This window comes from Enhydra lutris, unplaced genomic scaffold (assembly GCF_002288905.1).
Source record: "Enhydra lutris kenyoni isolate GAN:26980312 unplaced genomic scaffold, ASM228890v2 scaffoldscaffold29, whole genome shotgun sequence".
Lineage (NCBI taxonomy): Eukaryota > Metazoa > Chordata > Mammalia > Carnivora > Mustelidae > Enhydra > Enhydra lutris.
This window is the reverse complement of record NW_019154113.1, coordinates 766,282-789,896: the sequence shown is the minus strand read 5'-3', so window position 1 is coordinate 789,896 and position 23,615 is coordinate 766,282. Positions and strand designations below refer to the sequence as shown.

The following is a 23,615-nucleotide window of genomic DNA, read 5'->3' as shown; positions in this document are numbered from 1 at the left end:
TAGGGGAGCTTTGTCTCTCATAGCAGAGAGGAAAAGTGAATACAAACACAGGAAGTTAAGTGGAAGGTCCGGGACTGCCTTCTCAGTGACCTCTGGGTTTGACTGAAAGAAGTATACAGGAGTTACAGTTGCTGCAAGGGAGCAGTGAGAACAGCAATAGGACATTAGAGAAAATGACCAGCACCCTGTCACGGCAAGAGTGACAGCTGTGGCCCCGCACCAGAAATGGAAAATTCTGGATATCCCCATTACTTTAAATTTAAAGAGATTTTTTTGTCTTAATTCTGCAGAGAACTTTGGGGTGAGAAGGAAGTTCAATTTTTTTTAACATTTCTAAAATTTCTAAATAGATACTTTGGCTCTGGGTAAATGGTGGCATCAAAGCCCCTGCCTGAGTTATTGCAGAAATGTCTCTGCCATGGGAGATTTCACATTAAATCTACTAAACTGGGGAAGGATTCCTTCTGAGCATACAAGGCTTCCTGAACATTTTTAGCACCTGCTTCTACCTATTAAGTTATGCCATTAAGGGGTACCTGGGTGGTTCAGTCTGTTAAGCATCCAACTCTTGGTTTTGGCTCAGGTCATGATCTTGGGGTCGTGAGATCAAGCCCCAGAGTTGGGCTCTGTGCTCAGGGCAGAGTCCCCTTAAGACTCTCTCCTTCACCCTTTGCCCTAGCCCATTTAAAAAAAAAAAAAAAAAATATATATATATATATATATATATATATATATATATATATACACACACACACACACACATACACACACGCATGCCATTAAGTGTTGGGAATCCGAGCTCTCAGTCCAGACTGTAATTCCCTCACCCAAATATAACTCCATTTATTTCTTTAGAGGGTGATGTCACACATGTGTTCCCTTTATTACATGTCTTTACCCAGAAAGGATTCTGGCTTTGACAAAATCTTTTCCAGACTTCTGAAGTTTGAAGGACTTCTGGTCTTATTAAAGGCTCATTTCTTGCCCCACTCCCTTGTAGGAATGAAAGCTGCATAATGTGACTTATCTCCTCATTGCCTCTCAAATCCCTCTTTGCCCCATTCCACCCTTGGAGGGATTGCCTAGAAACCACTGCAATTCAGTAACTGCTGGATCACAGATGTCCCAATAGGCAAACTTCCCACCCAAATCCACCTCCCTCTCCCAGGTATCCCATGTGTGTTCCTCTGCCATCAGTGGCCTAGATAAGGCACCTTCACCTCAGTCTTTCAGGGAAGACCATGTTTCAAAACTTGGCTTCACTGCTAAGCAGTAATATCATCTGGTTAAATCCATTAATCTCACTGAAACAAAAGTTTCTTAATGTGTACACTCAGAATAAGATTGCTTTCTCTAAAAGATTAATGTGATATTTATTAGAAAAATTAAATCCCTAGCCTCATATCTGTGACTTTGTGTCTTGGGGGTAGGGAGCTAAGAGTACATTTTATAACTTGGAATATTAAAAAAAGATAAAAAGCAGGAGGTATGGGTCAGTTGTAGGCAGGTGGGGAGGGGGAATGTGACTCATTCTGTCTGGGTTCAAATCCTAGCACTTCCTTTCAGAAAACTTTACAATCTGGGGAAAGTTAGTTACATACTTTTTCCCCCTGTTTCCTCTATGGTGCTGATACAGTAAGTACCTGCCTCAGAGGCTGTTTTAAGTATTAACGACGAAGAGAAGATACACGTAAAGGGTTTTAGCACCATGCTCCACTCTTAAGTGCCTACAAGAGAACTAATTTTAATAAAATGTAGAAAATGTAAGAAAACTTACTCTAAATATTAACACTTGTTTCTGGGTGGTGTAATTATAAACATTTTTGCTTTGTTGTTTTTATACTTTTCTGTATTTGTCCGTTTTGAACATGTAAGTTACATTTAAAAAACCATAAACCATACATTTATGAGTAATGATGAGCAGTGATTTTCCCATCCTATTAGATGAAATGATCATATTTGTACATTTGGTAAAATGTCTTATTCCCAACCCATACTATTTTGTTAAAAAGATAAAGTACACTTTTCAAAAAATGATTGTATCACAAGAATCTTTAATGTTCACTTTTAAAGTTTACTCATGGTGGGGTTGTATTTGTGTTTAGTAAAGTGTGCCAAGTGCCACATTGAGACCATTTCAGTTCACATCACCGCACTCCACACGGATGTCTCCTGTGCCCAGCGAGGTCATAAAGAGAGGGGCCTTGACTTCTCTCTCGCTTAGGCCAGCTTTACTGGGGAGTTCCTCCAAACTCTCCAGCAGTAGTCTACCCTAATACACGTCATCCGTTCCATATAAAAGAATAAGATGGAAAATTTCTCAATGTGTTTCATAGGTTTAGCACGTCTCTGGTACAAAAATTCAAGAAAGGTAGCACAAAAGCGAAAGCACCAACCGAGTTTACTTAAACAAACATGCATAAATCCTACACACTATCTAACAGTACTGAAATGAATACAACATTGCATTAAAAGGTATAAAAGCACTGTACTGAAAACAAAGTTACACGTGAAATACTGCACTGTAAATCCTGAATACTCTAATGTCCCACCCCCACCCCTCCACCGCCCTGGTGAGGGTCAGAAACCATCAATATCTGCCTCCAGACCTTGCTAGTCCTCGGAGACACTGCTGCGGGGGCAGTGGGCACTGGGATCAGCCTCCCGCAGAGCTCTGGCCTCCTCCAGAGCTTCTCTGTACCGGGAGGGCCAGGCCTGGGGGTCTTTCTTAAAGACCCTGGCCAGGAACTCCATGATTTGCATCTTAGTGATTTCACGGCTGGCACGGGAACCCCAGAAGAACTCGTACTCTGGTGGCTCAGCGTGGGGTACGCGCTGGTACTTCAGGTAATTCTGTTGGACGAACTCCTCGGTGATGAGCTTTCTCACGTCTCCAAACGTGGAGTGTTTCTTCCAGGGCCGCAGCCCCAGGATGCGCAGCACGTTCCAGACCGCACTCTCTCGGGCGCCGCGACCCTTCACATAGATGAGGCTCAGGATCATCAGCAGGAGGCCTGTCATGGGCATGCGGTTGCTCAGCGCCACCCTGTCCAGCTCCTCTGGCTCAAGCGCTTTAACTAGCGAAAACTCCATCGTGTGCAGGCTCGTCAGCCTCAGGTGTAGCCCGAACACTCGTGCGAGGATGAGGCTGGTGCGCCTGAGAATGCTTCTGCACCATTTCTTGTAACTGCCGATGACATCCTTCACCATGTCTGGGAACCAGATGATCATTCTCTTCTGGTCCTTGACCAACACGTACCACATGAGCTCGTGCGCCTTCTGCACCAGCTGGGCAGGGGCTGGCGGTGCTGGGCCGGGCTGGGCCGCGCTCGGGGCCTGGTGGGCGCGGCCTTCCTCCGAGGCCTGCTGCAGGGCTTTCGGGTCTCCCTCTTCGCTTGGGGCCTGAGGGGGAGGCGAGGCCAGAAGGGCGTCGGTCGGGCCTAAAGGAGGGGTCTCTGGCCCTGCGAGGGTCGCGGCCTGAGACGCGGGCGGGGAGAGCACCCCAGGAACCCCAGGACTGCTGTTCACCTCAGAGCTGGAGGCCTCGGCTGCAGAGTTGGGGTCGCACACATCCTTACTTTGTTCGGACATGCCTGCTCCGTCTGACAAGGGCAGGGCCTCTGCTTCCAGGAGCTCTTCGAGCCTGCACTCCCTCCGCGGACTCCTGGAGAGGAAGTGCGCGTTGCTGCGCGCGGCGCCTTCCGCAGCAGCCGGGCGGGGCGGGGCGGCGGCGCGACCGGCCACTGCGCTTGCGCGTCCGCAGGCTGTGAGCGGGGCCGCCGCGGGCGGGGCGGGGCAGGGTTGAGAGCCCGATGGGGCGGTTGTCCTTTGAGGCCCCTTAGAGGTAGTGGAGGGTTGCCAGAATGAGGGGGTGGGCAGTGACCTGAAGGTGTCCCATTTGGGCAGAGATGGTAGTGGGGAGGAGGGGAGGGATATGGATGGTCACTGGAGGAGGAGCAAGTTTAAGAGGAGAGATGATAGTTTAAGTTTCTGAGGTAAGTTTCTTGAGTTTCTTAGGAAATGTTTAACTGGGTCTATCCAGAGTCAGGGTAGGTATAAAAGTCCCAGAGAAAGTTCTAGACTGGCCTGTAAACTTCAACAGTTTCGTGACGATGAGTATGAGAATTTAAACCTAGAGAACAATCAGGATGGCCCAACAACAACAACAAAATGTAAACTGTGAAGAGGATGACTGAGATTGGAAACCTGAGAACTACCAATAAAAATTGAGTCTCTGCCACATCAGAGGTCATAAAATGAGAAATGCTGAATTTAGTCAATACGTGCACAAATAGAACTTTCTTGGATATGACATACGAATGACATTTTCCAGGGTCTTTTGGTTTTCTACTTCCTTTGGGTCATATTAGTTTCCTTTTAGTGTTTCCATCAGGAACCCATCATATAAAGATGGTCATATTTATTAACACAAACTTTTCCCCTATCTGCCTGGCACCCTCCCTCCCTGATGACTGCTATGGCCTCTGCTCTGTGTTCCTGTGAAAACTTCCGCTTCTCACAGGACCCCACCCCCACCCTCTCTCAACAACTGACTGGTCCCATGGAGCAGCCACACCAAAATCCCATAAGACTTCTTTTTAACATGGGTCCCATAGATCATCACTGGCAGTCTCTCTCATGACCAACAACCAGACGCAACGTAACTGTGGTTGTGTATATGTATTTTGTTGCTGTTGTTGTTGTTGTTGTTATAGTTGTTTTGTGTTTTGTGGGTTTTTTGTTTTGTTTTGTTTTAATTTTAGAAAATCAGATCCACATTGGGCAAAAACAAAGCTGACACTCCCAGAGAAGCATCTAAGAAGAGAGGGGTGGGTGTAAGAGCCCCTGGGTCCTGGCTTCCTAAGGCTGATCAGAATCCCTATTCTGAACCAATGTGGTCCTTCAGCCCTTCCTGGATTCCTAAGGCTGATCAGAATCCCTATTCTAAACCAATGTGGTCCTTCAGCCCTTCCTGGATTCCTAAAGCCAACAGCTTCTTAAATATGCTGTCTTTGAGAATGTTATTATCACTTGAAACCCAAAGCATATTTAAAATATTGTCTTGGCATTTCCAGAATCCTCTTTTTATTTGCTTGTATCACTTTTTTCATCTCTCACTTTATTTCTTTTCAAGGAGATTGGCTTCAAAGAGCTCTTTCTCTACCTTTGGATTTTCATGCTTGGATCACTTTTGGCAGGACAATGCCTTTGATAGGACTCCTTAATCTTCCACTTCGCAAGGGTAATTCCTGCAGATCTCTCAGGTATATCTTAGTGGGACTTTTTCCTGCATATCATTTCCTTCTCTTCCTATAATTTATAGATTCCTGGTTTTTGGATTATGTCTTACAGAATTGTGCCAGCTATATTTGTTATGTTTATTACTTGAACATAGCTATAAAAATAGCTATCAAATCAATTTACTGCCCTTATTCCTCTTAAAATCATCCTTACTTTGAAGTGCTTGGGTGGCTTAGTCGGTTAATTGTCTGCCTTTGGCTCAGGTCATGATCCCGATGTCCTGGAATCAAGCCCTAGGTCAAGCTCCCTGCTCAGTGGGGAGCCTGTTTCTCCCTCTCCTTCTGCAGCTCCCCCTGCTTCTGCCATCTTGGTCTCCCTAGCTCACTCTCTTTCTCTCAAATTAAAAAAAAAAAATCCTTATTTCTTGCATTGTATCTCCATTAGTTTTCTTCTTATTTTCTTGCATTTGGATTTTTTTTTTCTATTTGGGTTAACTACTTAGTTCATTTAAGGTATTTTTAATACTGAAAATGTTTGAGCCTATTATTTAAATCTCACCTCAGCTTTGGCTATGAGCTATAATTTTTGCCATTGTGAGGTTATGAAAATTACATCCTCATATTTCATACTCCTAGATTTAATAGATTCATGAAGTTAAATTGCAAACTTGGGCACAACAATTATAAAGGTATAAAAACACTTATATATAAAAAGTATGAAAGCAGCTTTAAATAATTACAAAAACACAACAATTATAATATTATAAAAGTTCTTACTGCAGTGGGATATGGGAGCTCTGGCTAGAAAGCTTCTTTGATTTCAGTTGCTGTCTGAGCTGGAATGGAACTCATTCTGGTGAAGTTTCCCATGGCCAACAATAGTCTCTCACCTCTACCACAGTTCACTTCACACCTCACTTCAGATGGTAGGGTTCCTTAATACTGTACCAGTGCCTATATATGACCTTTATGAGGGAGTAGGATCAGAGAGTTTGAAACATCGAAACTGATGCCCAAGGTTGAAACCACATACAGAGGAGACTCCTAGTACTGCTTTCTAATGAAGCCCAACTTTATCCCTGCTAAAGTGATAACATTGCCTTCCCAGGGAAAGGTCTGCTGAAGACACTCTATTTCCTATGAAGAAGAAAATTCATTTGGGGAGGGTAAGAAAAAAGTAAAGCTTGGGGTAGCCTTCAAGGAGAAAATGTATACCTGCACGTGTGTCATGGAAAGGGTCAGTAGCTTGATAGTTACCTAATAAGATGCCTACTCCTAAAGCAAAACATGCAGACCTTCAGAATATTAAGAAAAAGCAAAGATGACACAATGGGAAAGAAGAGAAGTGAATACTCATGAGACATCCACAAATTCTTTAACTTATGGGTCAAAATTTGGAGCTATAGCTCCAGTGATGCCTTGAGAATGCTGAGGATAAATTACACTTGCTGGGTATCTCTAGGATCAGATCTATTTGATATGGGCAATGAGTCGTTAAAGACTAGCAGTGTAGAAGTAAAAGCCTGAACTTTACAAAATATCTCTTCAAGTACACTAATGAATGGCTACTCATTAAATCAAGATTCTGTAAGTATAGAAGTTCCATGGGTGTAGGAAGTATACAGAGAAATTATAATTTAAAATATTTTGGTACAGATACTTTTGCTGATGGGAGACTTCAGACTCTGTAATGTGTTCCACATTACACAGCTGTGGAATAGGCTGTTCTTGGCAGACTCTGGAATAGGAGGAGAAGCCTGTCCTGGCACTGGTTTCCATAGTGAACAGAGGAAGGGGGGTCACTCCAGAGCTTCCAGTGGACAGCACGCATGCTCACAGTGAAGAGGCCGAGAGGCCCCAAATGAAATGTGAATCCTTCTGGCTCTTTCCTGTCAACATAGGCAGCAACCTCCACCTTGGAGCCCCCATATGGGCCCCAAATGCCTTGCAGTCCAAGGAATTGAAACAGAGAACTCACATTAATGTGTTCAGCAAATATTGAGCAATGACTATCATGTGCATGAAAGATTTGCATTTTAGAAAAGTAGCTCAGTCTGGGGGGAAACCAATTGCACTAGGGCTATTTGGCAGGCTGGCCCTTTTGTGTTAGAAAATAGTAAGCAGGGAGAGGCAATGTTGCTTTCCGTAGTTGGGAGGGGGAAGAAGGGGGCACAACCTGGCCCCTCATCCTCTCCAGTCCCCCTAGGGCGGCACCACACATGCCTATCCAACTGAGGCCAAGGGCACTCACTGAAGGGAAACCTTCTAATCCTTCACAGACCCACAATGCAGCTTGCTAACTCTCAGGAACTATCCAGGTCAGGAGTGTCTTTTGTAAAGGTCAGCCAGGATCAGGGTTAAGACTGGGATTGGGGGCAGGTGGACAAGAAGAGATACTGATTAGGGGATCTTCTGTGGGACTCCTCTTGACATAGGATGATGGCTTTCATTTTATCTTCTTTCTGCAACTATTTATTAAACACTGCATTTCAAGCATTGTGCCTGGGGATATAATGAGGAGAGATGTGTTTTCTGCAATCTATACTGAGGGGAAAAGGGATCATAAACAGACAGATGAATTGATAATTAAATGATTATTATGAATAATGTTACGGCACATATATAATGGGTACTGCCAAGGAGCTGTAGTATTGCCAAGAATAGAACACGGGAAAGGGAAGGCATAAACAATAAGAAAAGGTAAGAAAATTGTGAATATCAGGGATGGCCAGGATTCTTTCTTGGGGGTTGTTTAAGATTGAGTAGTGCTCCTTGGCTAGGCTATGGAGGTCCCCCTCACAAAACTACTTGTAGATAAGTACCTGAGAAAAGAGGGTAGACATGTCTAGCAGATATCTGGATGTAAATCTGGATATAACTCTCAGAAAAGAGCCCTGGGCTAAAAAGAGAAGTTTTGGAGATAAAGCTAGTAATATCATCACGTTGAGAGAGCACCTAGAGTGGGTTTCTTCAAAGGGAACCATCTTTCATGAGGATAAGATAATTTTTCATTGTGTGATGGTATAACGCACACCACAGACATTAACACCTCTGTCCCTATCACAAATGTATAAATGTGGAATAAATATGGAAATATGGAAAAAATATGGAAAAAAAAGTAAAGTGTAAGAAAAGAAAAGAAAAAAGAAAAAAGCAGAACTTCCCCATACATTGCCAAAAGCCCTTTTATGGACAGTACAGTCTGTAGTTGAGAACCACAAAAGTGACAAGCAGAGAGGAGTGAAGAAAGACAGAGCCGACCAGCAGGTCTAGGTCATTTAAGCCTCTTTCCAAACTATCATATGACTTTCCTCACTGGATCTATTTCTGGGACATAGTAAAATAGATTGCTTCATCCTTAACAATAATCTTGAAGATAAATCCTATTCAAGCATACCCTGGGTTCAAGTTTGTGGTGTATAATTCTTTCTGCATATTGCTGAATTTAATCTGCTGATATTTTATTGAAGATTCTTTTGTTTGTGTTCATCAAGGCTATTGGTCTGTAGTAGTCTTTTTTGTAGTGTCTTTATCTGGTTTTGATATCAGGACATTAGGGCCTTATAAAATTATTTTGAAACTGTTCCCTCCTCTTCTTCTTTATAGAAGAACATATGTACAGTTGATTTTATTTCTTTCTTAAATGTTTGGTAGAATTTATTTTATGTGAAACTATCAGTACTTAGTGATTTCTTTTTCGGAAGGTTCACAGCTATAAATTCATTTGTTTCATTTATTGTAAGTCTATTGCATTATCTTTTTCAGGTTGGATGAGTTTTGTTATTCTGTAGTTTTTTAAAAGTTGGTTCATTTCATCTAATTTACCAAATGTATATGTGTAGTGGTGTTTGTAGTACTTCTTATAATCCTTTTAATGATCAGTTTATTTACTAAGTTCACTACTGACTTCTTCACCTATACTGGTAACACACACACACACACACACACACACATACACACATACCCCACAACTATTCTTCCAGACAGTCCTTGGTCTTCCATGTACACAAGGTACTCCAGGGAAAGCCAGTAATTCTCTGCCAGCATCTTGTCAAATATTTTGAAAATATTTCTTTCACCAACTGGTACCTAAAAGTTGAGGTTTGTTGTTGTCCCACTGGGCCTGCTTTCTATCCCTTTCTCTTCTCACTCTACGTCCTCCCTGAGCAATACCATTTCCCAGAGATTGAAGCTGGCATCTATACACTGATGAACCCCAATTTTATTCTTTTGGCCCACTATGTCTCTGCTATGGTCTAGAACTGGGTATTCAACTGCTTACAGGACATTTTAACATTGTGACTTTGAACTTTATTTTCAGTGCTCTACGTTATTTCATCAATGTCCAAAGGCAGTCTTTCTTGATGAAGTCCTAAAAGTTCATTTTCACTTTCGTTTGGAGATGTGTCTTGAAAAAGTTGCTGTGGCTAATGTCGAAGAGATTACTGCCTATGTTCTCCTCTAGGATTTTGATAGACTGCTATCTCACATTGAGGTCTTTCATCCACTTTGAATTTATTTTTGTGTATGGTGTAAGAGAGTTGTCGAGTTTCATTCTTCCAGGTGCAACCACTTTGGAAAACAGTGTGGAGATTTCTCAAAAATTTTAAGCTAGAGCTACCCTATGACCTGGCAATTGAACTACTGAGTATTTACCCCAAAGATAGAGATGTAGTGAAAAGAACGGCCATATGTACTCCAATGTTCATAGAAGCAATGTCCACAATAGCCAAACTGTGGAAAGAGCCAAGGTGCCCTTCAACAGACCAATAGATAAAGAAGATATGGGTCATATATATAATGGAATATTATGCAGCCTTCAGAAAGGATGAATGCCCACCTTTTTCATCAACGTGGCTGGGACTGGAAGAGATTATGCTGACTGAAATAAATCATGTGGAGAAAGTCATTTATCATATGGTTTCACTTGTGGAACATAAGAAATAACATGGAGGACATTAAAAGAAGGAAAGGAAAATTGAGTTGGGGGAAATAAGAGGGGGAGACAAAACATGAGAAACTGTGGACCCCGAGAAACAAAGTGAGGGTTTTAGAGGTGAGAGGTGTGGGAAGATGGGTTAGCCTGGTGGTGGGTATTAAGGAGGGCACATATTGCATGGAACAATGGGTGTGGTGCATAAACAATGAATCTTGGAACAATGAAAAAATAAAATTAAAAAAAACCTAATGATGTATTGTTTGGTGACTAACATAATACAATAAAAATATTATAATTTGCTGGGAAGAAAAGACAATCTTTCAGTTGCCTGTGTATTCTTTATCTCATGGTATATAACATGACTTTCTACCCAGTTTCCCCAGGGAGGGGGAAAAAAAAACAAAACAAACAAACAAACAAAACCCCCACAAAACTACCATTGACTGGTTCTCCTTTATCTCTTGTATCAATTTAATCATACAATCCTCAACTACTAAATTCCACTGCTACACATCTTTCAGTATGGCACTATAACTTTTCCACTGTTCTTTCTCACCTGGATTGCCATGGTGGATCCCTGAATCTTCTCACTTGTTTATTTACTCTCTACAGATTAGTCTCCACATTGAAACCAGTAAATTTTCCGAAATTCGGATCTTCTCACCATTTCAATTTCCTAGGGCAAATGAAAAAAACTACCACAAACCTGGTGCTTTAAAACAGTAAAAGTATATTCTTCCATGACAGCTAAAATCTGAAATCAAGGTATGACCACACTGTTACTTAGAACTTTAGGGGAGAAACTTCTTTGTCTCTCCCCTCTTCTGGTGGCTCCTGACATTCTTTGGCTCTTGTCAGAATAACTCCAATCTCTACCTCCATCTTCACAGAGCCACCATCTTCCTAGTGTGTCTCTGTGTCTCTCATCTCCTTCTCCTTTCTCCTATAAATATATCAGTCATTAGACTGAGGGTCCAATCGGTCCAATCTAAATCCAGAATGATCTCATCTCAAGATCCTCAACTTAATTATATCTACAAAGTCATTTTTTTTCCACACATTAGGTAACATTCACATGTTTTGGAGATTAGGGAATGGATATCTTCTGGAGGTCTATTTTTCAGGCTAGCATTGGAGTCAATAATATGTTAAGAAAATTGAGAATCAGGGGTGCCTGGGTGGCTCTATCTGTTAAACATCTGTCTTCAGCTCAGGTCATGATCCCAGGGTCCTGAGATCAAACCCCACATCAGGCTCCTTGCTTGGTAGGGAGTCTACTTCTCTCTCTTCCTCTGTCTCCTCTCTCCCTGACTCATGCTCACTCTCTCTCTCGCTCACGCTCTCTCTCTCTCAAATATGTAAAATCTTTAAAAAGAGAAAATTGAGAATCCAAGTATTTTAGTAGTTTGAGAAGTGGAAAAATAATAGGGATACTTGAAAAAAAAATCAATGGAAGAAAAGATGCTAGCAAAACTCTTTTCTTCCAGGAAGTTATCCCTTTGGAGGGTTGAGTGAAAGATGATTTAAATATTGCATAGAGTACCCAGAGATTTACAAAAGCCACATTCCGAGGCAATAAAGCTGGCAAAAGCTACTGGATAAAGTCCAAGTCTAGAATTTCTCCTAACTCCTTGGTGTCTGGTACTGTAGAGTCATATCAATCCACAATAGGCTGGTTTCAAGAAGAAAGGAGTTCATGGTCTTAATATCATTAGGTCATATTGGCTGTCTTGGGAATCCCATGCGAGTCCCATGGGAAATAGCCTCAAACCTCACTTATTCAATGATAAATTAAGATCTTATATTCATGTACCGTGGAATAAGGAAAGCTCTTCACTTCATGAAGATGGGACCCAATCATCATCATTGCCTTATCGCTTCTCGGCCTTTTGGCTAAGATCAAGTGTAGCATCATCATTGCCTTAGAATTCATAGTATTAGAATGACTGCTTCCACCTACCAACAGTAATTGCCAGGAATTAATATTTATAAATATGTTATTATATAAAATTATATAATTTGTATAATTATAGCCTTATCTTCCCCTTTCCATTAATGTATCAGTTAAATAAATAAATAGTTCTATTTTGCATTTGATTTTTTCAAGTTTCATTTGAATTCCGGTTAACATGCAGTGTAATATTAGCTTCAGGTGTGGAAATTAGTGATTTAACACTTCCATACAACACCCAGTACTCATCACAGGTGCACTCCTTAATCCCCATCACCTGTTGAGACCATCCCTCATCCATCTCCCCTCAGGTAGCCATCAGTTTGTTCTCTATAGTTAAGAGTTGCATGCATGGAATGTTTTTCCAGTTCTTCATGTCATCTTCAATGGAATGGAAAAGAAAATATTGTTAAAATGTCTATATTGCCCAAAGCAATCCACAAATTTAATGCAATTCCTATCAAAATGCCACCAGTGTTTTTCACAGAGCTAGAACAAACAATCCTAAAATTTGTATGAAACCACAAAAGACCCTGAATAGCCAAAGGAACTTTGAAAAAGAAAAAGCTGCAGGAATCACAATAACTAGGAATTCAAGCTATGTTGCAAAGCTGTAGTCATCAAGAGAGTATGGTACTGGCACAAAAACAGACACATAGATCAGTGAAACAGAATAGAAAATTGAGAAATGGACTCACACTCTATGCTCCACTAATATTTGACAAAGCAGTAAAGAATATTGAATAGAATAAAGACAATCACTTCCAAAAAACAGTGTTGGGAAAACTGGATGGCCACATGCAGAAGAATTAACCTGGACCACTTTCTTACACCATACACAAAGATAAATTCAAAATAGAAGAAGGACCCAAATATGAGACAGGAATCTGTCTAAATCCTAGAGGAGAACACAAGAAGTAACCTCTCTGACATCAGTCATAGGATTTCGTACTAAACATGTCTTCAAAGGCAAGGGACACAGAAGCAAAAATGAACAACTGGGACTGCACAGTGAAGGAGACAACAAAACTAAAAAGCAACCTACAAAATGAGAGAAGATACTTGAAAATGACATGTCTGATAAGGGGTTAGTATCTAAAATATATAAAGAACTTACTAACTCAACAGCCAAAAACAAACAAGTTAAAAAACATGAATTAATTTTTTTTCCAAAGAAGATGTACAGATGGCTAACAGACACATGAAAAGATGTTCAACATCACTCATCATCAGGGAAATACAAATCAAAACTACAACAAGATATCTCTTCAATCCATTCAGAATAGTAAACTCAACAATATAAGAAACAACAGGTGTTGGTTAGGATATGGGGGCAGGGGAACCATCCTACACTAATGGTGGGAATCATCATAAACTGTGGCAGTCACTCTGTAAAACAGCGTGGAGGTTACTGAAAATGTGCAAAATAGAAGTACCCTATGATCTAGAAACTGCATTAATAGGTATTTATCCAAATGATACAAAAATACTGATTCAAAGGGACACAGGTACCTAAATGTTTATAGCAACATTATCAACACTAGCAAAATGACAGAGAGAGCCCAAATATCCAATGGATATCTGTATCTACACATATAGATAGATATAGATTTGAAGAGGATTGGGGGACAGAGCTCAGCCCCAGGCCCCCTGCATGCCCACACTCAAACACACTAGATGAAAGGAGGGGCTGGAAGATTTGGGAGGGAAACTAAGGCAGGAAGCTGGACACACTTTACTAGCAATCAGTACAGTTTCCCTTGTCCCCTTGATATTCCTTTCCTTCTATTTTTTGAGGCTCCTCATACATTGAAAATAAACTAGTAGAAAGTTGCTATAGAAAAGATGTGGTGGGGTACCTGGGTGGCTCAGTTCGTAAAGCACCTGCCTTCAGCTCAAGTCATGACCTCAGGGTCCTGGGATCAAGCCCTGAGTAGGAATTTCTGCTTAGCAGGGAACCTACTTCTCCTTCTCCTCCCCACTCATGCTCTCTCTAGCTATCTCTGTCTCTCTCTCAAATAAATAAAATATTTAAAAAGAAAAAAGGGGAGGGGCACCTAGGTGGCTTTGCCTGTTAAGCTTCTACCTTGGGCTCAGGTTTTGATTCCAGACTTCTGGGATTGAGCCTTGCATCAGGTTTTTTGCTCAGTGGGAAGTCTGCTTCTCCTTCTCTTTCTTCCCGGTTCCCTGATCATGCTCTCTCTCTCTCTCTCTCTCTTTCTCTCTCTCCCAACTAAATAAATAAAATCTTTAAAAAAGAAAGACATCCCATCTGGTCATGGTGGATAATCGTTTTAATATACTGTTGGATCCTATTAGCTAGGATCTTGTTGAGAATCTTAGCATCAACATCCATCAGGGATATTGGTCTGAAATTCTCCTTTTTGGTGGGGTCTTTGCCTGGTCTGGAGATAAGGGTAATACTGGCTTCATAAAAAGAGTCTGGAAGATTTCCTTCTGCTTCAATTTTTTGAAAGAGCTTCAGGAGAATCGGTATTATTTCTTCTTTGAAACTTTGGTAGAATCACCCTGGGAATCCATCAGGTCCCAGGCTCTTGATTTTTGGGAGGTTTTTGATCACTGCTTCAATCTCGTTATAAGATATTGGTCTATTCAGGTTGTCAGTTTCTTCCTGACTCAGTTTTGGAAATTTATAGGTTTCCAGGAATGCATCCATTTCGTCTAGGTTGCTTAACTTGTTGGCATATAACTGTTGATAATAATTTCTGATGATTGTTTCTATTTCCTTGGTGTTAGTTGTGATCTCTCCCTTTTCATTCATAATTGTATTAATTTGTATCTTCACTCTTTTCTTTTGGATTTGATCTTATTGGTTCTTTCAAAAAACCAGCTTCTAGTTTCATTGATTTTTTTCTACTGTATCTCTAGTTTCTATCTCATTGATCTCTGCTCTAATCTTGATTATTTCCCTTCTTGTGCATGGGGTTGGCTTAATTTGGTGTTGATTATCCAGTTCTTTAAGGTGTAAAGACCGCTGGTGTATTCTGGATTTTTCAATTTTTTTGAGGGAGGCTTGGATGGCTATGTATTCCCCCTTAGGACCAGCTTTACTGTATCCCATAGGTTTTGGACCAAGATGTCTTCATTCTCATTGGTTTCCATGAATTGTTTAAGTTGTTCTTTGATTTCCTGGTTGATCCAAACATTCTTAAGGAAGGTGGTCTTTAGCTTCCAGGTGTTTGAATTCCTTCCAAACATTTTCTTGTGGTTGAGTTCCAGTTTCAAAACATTGTGATCTGATAATACGTAGGGAATAAACTCAATCTTTTGCTATTGGTTGAGTCCTGATTTGTGGCCCAGTATGTGGTCTATTCTGGAGAAAGATCCATGTGCACTTGAGAAGAATGAGTATTCTGTTGTTTTAGGGTGGAATGTTCTGTATATATCTATGAGGTCCATCTGGTCTAATGTGTCATTCAATGCCCTTGTTTCATTACTGATTTTCTGCTTGGATGATCTGTCTATGACAAGAGTGGTGTGTTAAGATCCCCTACTATTAATGTATTCATATCAGTATGACTCTTTATCTTTATTAACATTTGTTTTATGTAGTTGACTGCTCCCATATTGGGGGCATAAATATTTACAATTGTTAGATATTCTTAGTGGATAGATCCTTTAAGAATGATATAGTGTCCTTCTGTATCTCTGACTACAGACTCTAGTTTAAAATCTTATCTGACATGAGAATCACTACCCCAACTTTCTTTTGAGGCCCATTGGCATGAAAGATGCTTCTCTATCCCTTCGCTTTCAGTCTGGATGTATCCTTAGGTTCAAAATGGGTCTATTGTATACAAAATATGGATGGGTCCTGTTGTTTTATCCAGTCTGCAACCCTGTGCCATTTTATGGGAGTGTTTAGGCTGTTCACATTGAGAGTGATTATTGAGAGATATATTTTTATTGACACTGTGTTGCCTGTGAAGTGCTTGTTTCTATAGACTGTCTCCATAAATTTCTGTGCAATGACACTCCTGGGTTCTTTCTTCTTTTATAGAATCCCCCTTAATATTTCTTATAGTGCCAGCTTGGTGGTCACATACTCTTTTAAACCTTGCTGTCTTGGAAGCTCTTTATCTCTCCATCCATTTTGAATGTGAGTCTTGCTCAATAAAGTATTCTTAGATGCATGTTCTTTTCATTTAGCTCCCTGAATACATCTTGCCAGCCCTTTCTGGCTTGCCAGGTTTCTCTGGGGAGGTCTGATGTTATTCTGCTGGGCCTTCCTCTGTATGTAAGGAATCTCTTCCCCCTAGCTGCTTTAAAGAGTTCCTGTCTAAAATTATGATTCATCAGTTTCACAATCAGGTGTCTCTAAGTCTTTCTAGATTCTACAATCTTGAGGGGAGACCTTTTTGACTCTAGGACAGGAATGCTGTTTCCATTCTCCAGATTGGGAAAATTTTCATGGAGAATTAATTCAACTATATCCACTTGTCTTCTTTCTTTCTCCTCCCCCTCAGGTATTCCAATAATTCTGACATTGGAATGTTTCATGGTGTCATTTATTTACCTAATTCAGTTTTCATGGCTTCTAAGCTGTTTGTTCCAGGCTTCCTCCTGATCCTTTTTCTCTATCAGTTTGTCCTATAGTCCACTAATTCTATCTTCTGCCTCAGTTACCCTAGCTGCTAGAGAATTTAGATTAGATCAGAAATCATTGATAGCATTGCTAACATCTTCCCCGGTGGCTTTCATTTCTGCCATAATCTATTCCATTTTGTCATTAATGGTTTTATCTAACCTAGCCATTGCCTGGATAATTGTTAGCCTGAATTCCCTTTCTGAATATCTGGTAAGGAGACTGAAGCAGTGATCAAAAACCTCCCAGAAAGCAAGAGCCTGGGACCTGATGGATTCTGTGTGGGAATACTACCAAACATTAAAGAAGAAATAATACCTATCCTCCTGAAGCTGTTTCAAAAAATTAAAGCAGAAGAAAACTTCCAGACTCTTTTTATGAAGCCAGCATTTCTCTGATCTCCAAACCAGGCAAAGACCCCACCAAAAAGGAGAATTTCAGACCAATATCCCTGATGAATATGAATGCCAAGGTTCTCAAAAAGATCCTAGCTAATAGGATCCAACAGTACATTAAAAGATGATCCATCATGATCATGGGGGATTTATCCCTGGGTTGCAAGCTTGGTTCAACATTCACAATCAATCAATGTGATAGAACAAATCAGTAAGTGAGAAGAGAGAAGAACCACACAGTCCTCTCAATTGATACAGAAATAACATTTGACAAGATATAGCATCCATTCCTGATTAAAAATGCTTCAAAGTATAGGGATAGAGGGAACATTCCTCAACTTCATAAAATCTATCTATGAAAATTCCACAGCAAATATCATCCTCAATGGGGAAAAGCTGACAGCCTTCCCTTTGAGATCAAGAACACGACAAGGATGCCCACTTTCACCACTCTTGTTCAACATAGTGTTAGAAGTCCTAGCAACAACAATCAGACAATAAAGAGAAATAAAATGTATTCAAATTGGAAATGAAGAAGTCAAACTCTCTCTTCACACATGACATTATACTTTATATGGAAAACCCAAAAGACTCTACCCCAAACTACAAGAACTCATACAGCAAGTCAGTAATGTGGCAGGATACAAAATCAATGTACAGAAATCAGTTGCTTTCTTATACACTAGCAATGAAAATACAGAAAGGTATATTAGAGAATCAATTCCATTTACTATAGCACCAAGAAACACAAGATACCTGGGAATAAACCTAACCAAAGAGGTAAAGGATCTGAACTTGAGGAATTACAGAACATTCCTGAAAGAAATTGAAGAAGACACAAAAAGATGGAAGACCAGTCCGTGTTTATGGATCAGAAGAATAAACATTGTTAAAATCTTTAGACTATCTAGAGCAATCTATATTTTCAATGACATTCTGATCATAATTCCACCAGCATTTTTCAAAGAGCTGGAGCAAAGAATCCTAAAATTTATATGGAATCAGAAGAGACCCCAAATTGCTAAGGAAATGTTGAAAAAGGAAATAAAAACTGGGGGTATCATGTTGCCTGATTTCAAGCTTTACTACAAAGTTGTGATCAACAAGACAACATGGTATTGGCCCAAAAACAGACATATGGACCAGTGGAACAGAGTAGAGAGCCCAGATATGGACCCTCAACTTTATGGTCAACTAATCTTTGACAAAGCAGGAAAAAAATCTACAGTGGAAAAAAAAAAACAGTCTCTTCAATAAATAATGCAGGGAAAATTGGACAGCTATGTGTGGAAGAATGAAACTCGACCATTCTCTTATACCATACACAAAGATAAACACAAAATGGATAAAATACTCAATGTGAGGAAGGAATCCGTAAGAATTCTAGAGGAGAATATAGGCAGTAACCTCTTCAACATCAGCCACAGCAACTTCCTTCAAGATATGTCTCCAAAGGCAAAGGAAACAAAAGTATAAATGAACTTTTGGGGCTTCATCAAGATCAAAAGCTTCTGCACAGCAAACAAAACAGTCAACAAAACAAGGAAGCAACCCACAGAATGGGAGAAGATATTCACAGATGACAGTACAGACAAAAGGCTAATATCCAAGATCTATAAAGAACTCCTCAAACTCAACGCACACAAAACAGATAATCACATCAAACAATGAGCAGAAGGGAGTTGAGAGAAATTGGAAGGGGAGGTGAACCATGAGAGACTATGGACTCTGGAAAACAATCTGAGGGTTTTGAAGGGGTGGGGGGCGGGAGGTTGGGGGAACCAGGTGGTGGGTATTGGAGAGGGCACGGATGGCATGGAGCACTGGGTGTGGTGCAAAAACAATGAATACTGTTATGCTGAAAATAAATAAAAAAAAATAAAAATGGGCAGAAGACATAAACAGATAGTCCTCCAAAGAAAATATCCAAATGGCTAACAGACACATGAAAAGATGTTCATCATCACTAGCCATCAGGGAGATTCAAATAAAATCCACATTGAGATACCACCTTACGCTAGTTAGAATGGCCACAATTAGCAAGGCAGTAAACAACATGTGTTGGAGAGGATGTGGAGAAAGGGGAACCCTCTTACACTGTTGGTGAGAATGCATGTTGGTGCAGCCACTTTGGAAAACAGTGTGCAGTTCCTTAAGAAATTAAAAATAGAGCTACTCTAGGGGCACCTGGGTGGCTCAGTGGGTTAAGCCTCTGCCTTCGGCTCAGGTCATGGTCTCAGGGTCCTGGGATCAGGCCCCGCATCAGGCTCTCTGTTCAGCTGGGAGCCTGCTTTCCCCTCTCTCTCTGCCTGCCTCTCTGCCTACTTGTGATCTCTCTCTCTTTGTCAAATTAATAAATAATATCTAAAAAAATAGAGCTACTCTATGACCCTGAAATTGCACTAATGGATATTTACACCAAAGATACAGATATAGTGAAAAGAATGGCCAACTGTAACCCAATGTTTATAGCAGCAATGGCCCTCATCACCAAACTGTGGAAAGAACCAAAATGCCCTTCAGCGGACAAATGGATAAATAAGATATTCTTTGGAGTGCTATGCCTCCATCAGAAAGGATGCATACCCAACTTTTGTATCAACATGAACGGGTCTAGAAGAGATTATGCTGAGTGAAATAAGTCCAGCAGGGAGATCAATTATCATATGATTTTGCTTATTTGTGGAGCATAAGGAATAACATGGAGGACATGGGGATATGGAGAGGAGAAGGGAGTTGGGGGAAATTGGAAGGAGAGATGAACCAGGAGAGACTGTGGACTCTGAGGAACTAACTGAAGGTTTTGGAGGGGACAGAGGTGGAGGTTTGGGTGAGCCTGGTGGTGGGTATTGTGGAGGGTATGTATTGCATGGAGCACTGGGTGTGGTGCATAATCAATGAATTCTGGAACATTGAAAAGAAATAAAAAAAATTAAAAATAAAAGAAAGACATAAGTTGAGATAATAATATTGAAAATGCATATTACATTATATATAGTACATTTTGATAATTTTATATATATATATATATATATATATATATATCCATGACATGGATAACTTTATATGTAATTTTATATCATATAGATTATATGTTATATTATATATATATAACTGAACATAATAAAAATAATAATAAATAAAATAGAGAAGAATAAAGATGAAATCTTTATTATTATGTATTATTATTTGCTATACTATATATATATCTATATCTATATCTATATCTATATCTATATCTATATCTATATCTATATATATATATATATATATCCATATCCATGACATGGAGGGAGTTAGGGAGTATGTTAAGCTAAATAAGTCAGGGAAAGACAAATATTATATGATTTCACTCATGTGTGAAAATTAAGAAATGAAATAGATGAACATAGAGGAGGAGAAAGTAGAGAGAGAAAGAGAGGGAAAACATAAACTAGACTTTTAACTATAGAGAGCCAACGGAAGGTTGCCAGAGGGGAAGTAGGCATGAGGAAGGGCTAAAGAGTGATGGGTATTATGGAGGGCACTTGTGATGAGCACTCGGAGTTTTATGTAAGTGGTGAATCACTAAATTCTACTCCTGAAAGTAATATCAACTATATGTTAACTAACTAGAATGTAAATTAAAACTTGGAACTAATCAGAAAGGAAGACAAACCATGAAAGACTCTTAACTACAGGAAACAAACTGAGGGTTGCTGGACAGAAGGTGGGTGGGGGGCTGGGATAACTGGGTGATGGGCATTAAGTGGGGCATGTGACATGATGAGCACTATGTGTTATATGCAACTTGATGAATTATAGAACTCTACATCTGAAATTAATGATGATGTGTTGGCTCATTGAATTAAGTTAAATAATTGAAACAATCAATCAACCAACCAATCATCTGTTACTTGGTTTTTGTCTCTTTTCTTCCCCTCCATGTTCATTCCAATGTAGATTTTCCATACCCTGTCTCCATGGAGTCAGGGCATATAACCCTCTTACTACATAAATGTATTTGTTAACTAGGATACTCTACTGAGCTTCAGTGACCTAAAGTTTTTTGGGGGTTTCATGTAGCCATGTGTGCTTAAATCGTTGGTCACATGACTGAGCTCAATCTCTAGCCACCCTCTCCACCATGGAGGTCTGGAAGCTGAAAGTTCAATCATCTAATCATGTGATTGATCTTTCTGATAAACAGCACTTATTTTCAAGTTATTTATTCACCCACCATAATTAATCTCACTAGCATAGCAAAGATATTCTATCACTCAGGAAAGTATAAGGGAATTTGAAGTTCTGAACCAGAAACCTGGAACATCATCTGAACAAATTCTTAATTATACCATAGCCTCTAACAAGACAACTTGAGTGCACCCTAGTTTCCTCTATTTCACATCTACTGCAGCCTTTCTGGATGAAATTCTCTACCCTCCAGGAAAAGCTAAGAAGAGGCTTTACTACTTATAGTAGACACGGGTCTAGGACTACAGATTTCCCTTTAGGGTATTAAGACCCCACTCATCTTTACTGGGTTCAGTAAAGTATGCCTATAGATACTGGTTCATATGTGTCTTTAAAATTTCAGCTTTCCTGTTTCTCAATTTGTTTACCACCGTCTGTTCTCGCAAATGAATCCCAAAGGTTCATTTTTAACATCTTTATTGAGGTATAATTGATATATGATTAAGTGCATGTATTTAAAGGATGTAATGTAATAAATTTTGACTCATGTCATGAGTAATGTATTAATTACATGAGTAATGAATTAATTACTCCATTTACCCCAATCAAGATAATAAACATGCCCACTATGCTCAAAATTTTCCACACTTTCCCTTATAGTCTTTTTCCTACTCATTTTACTTTCATGTAACCAAAGATTTGCTCTGACATAGTAAACTAGTCTATGTTTTCTAAAATTTAATATAAATGGAATCATTGGACATGTATTTTCTGTTTGGGTTCTTTCACTTAGCAGAGCTACTTTTTTAAGGTTTTATTTATTAGTTTGAGAGAGACAGAGAGATAGTGAGAGAGAGCAAGAGCAGATAGGAGAGGAAGAAGCAGGCTCCCCACTGAGCAAGGATCCCAACACGGAATGTGATCCCAGGACTCTGGGCTCATGATCTGAGCTGAGGCAGATGCTTAATCAACTGAGCCACCCAGGTGCCCCATAACATAGCTACTTTGAGATCCATCCATTTATAGCATATACCTGGTATAGCATTTATTGAACATTTATTCATTTGTTGCTGAGTAGTATCCTATTGTATCAATATACCACAGTCTGCATTTGTTTAGCCATATTTGTTTAATTACTTAAATAGCTTATTTAACCTCTGTTGATAACTTTTCATTGTTTCCTGTTTAGGCCTATTACACATAAAATTTCATGAGCATTCATGTAAAATACCTTGTATGACTTATTTGTAGAGCATAACAAATAATATGGAGGACATAGGGAGATGGAGAGGAGAAGGGAGTTGAGGGAAATTGGAAGGGGAGATGAACCATGAGAGACTATGGACTCTGAAAAACAATCTGAGGGTTTTGAAGGGGCGGGGGATGCGAGGTTGGGTGAGCCAGGTGGTGGGTATTATGGAGGGCACGTATTGCATGGAGGACCGGGTGTGGTGCATAAACAATGAATTCTGTTACACTGAAAAGAAATAAAAAATAAATAAATAAATAAATAAATACCCCCCCCCAAAAAAAAAGACCTTGTATGAGCATATGCCTTCACTTCTCTTCCTAGAAGTGGAAAGTTTGGATCATTTGATGGGTGGATGCTTAACTTTTAAAGAAATTGCTAAAATGTTTTTCCAAAATTATTGTAACATTTTGCATTCCTACTAGAGGTGCATGAAAATAGGAGTTTTTCCTCATTATCACAAACAACTGATAGTTTTGTTTTGTTTTGTTTTGTTGTCTTGTTTCTAAATTTGGCCATTCTAATAGGTGTGTGGTGGTATCTCCTTGAACTTTCAAATGCATTTGTTGGCATATGATTGGCTATTGGCTAATGATACTGAGCTTTTCATGTGCTTTTCATCAAACATGTATCATCATTGGTGAATTGTGTTTTGGAATTATTTTATCCTAGTTGCAGATAGTCTTTTTATTTTTTATTATTAACTTTTTAAAGTATTTTATTTATAAGTAATCTTTATACCCAATGAAGTAGACACGGGTCTAGGACTACAGGTTTCCCTTTAGGGTATTAAGACCCCACTGTCAACCTGAGAGTGAAACTTACAATCCTGAGATGAAGATAGGCGTGCTCTGTCTACTGAGCCAGTCAAGCACTCTTAGCCCTTTTATTTTTTCACAGTTTTCTTTTTTGAGATCAGATGTTCTTACATTAAGCCCAGTTTATCAATTTGTTCTTCAGGAGATTGTGCATTTTGGTGCCATAATTAAGAAAAATTTTTCTAGCTCAAGGAATCACCTTATTATTCTTGTATTTTCTTCAAGAAGATTTGTAGTGTTAATT

The 23,615-nt window shown here is 39.7% G+C and overlaps 1 protein-coding gene across 1 annotated transcript; it reads right to left on the bottom strand.

Moving 5' to 3' along the window:
• Window positions 1-1,583: 1,583 nt before the first annotated feature.
• Window positions 1,584-3,693, bottom strand: LOC111152629 (necdin). The gene has a single exon (XM_022511163.1). It carries the CDS (start codon window positions 3,589-3,591, stop codon window positions 2,614-2,616), a length of 978 nt encoding a protein of 325 aa, XP_022366871.1. The 5' UTR covers window positions 3,592-3,693; the 3' UTR covers window positions 1,584-2,613.
• Between the last annotated feature and the right edge of the window lie 19,922 nt (window positions 3,694-23,615).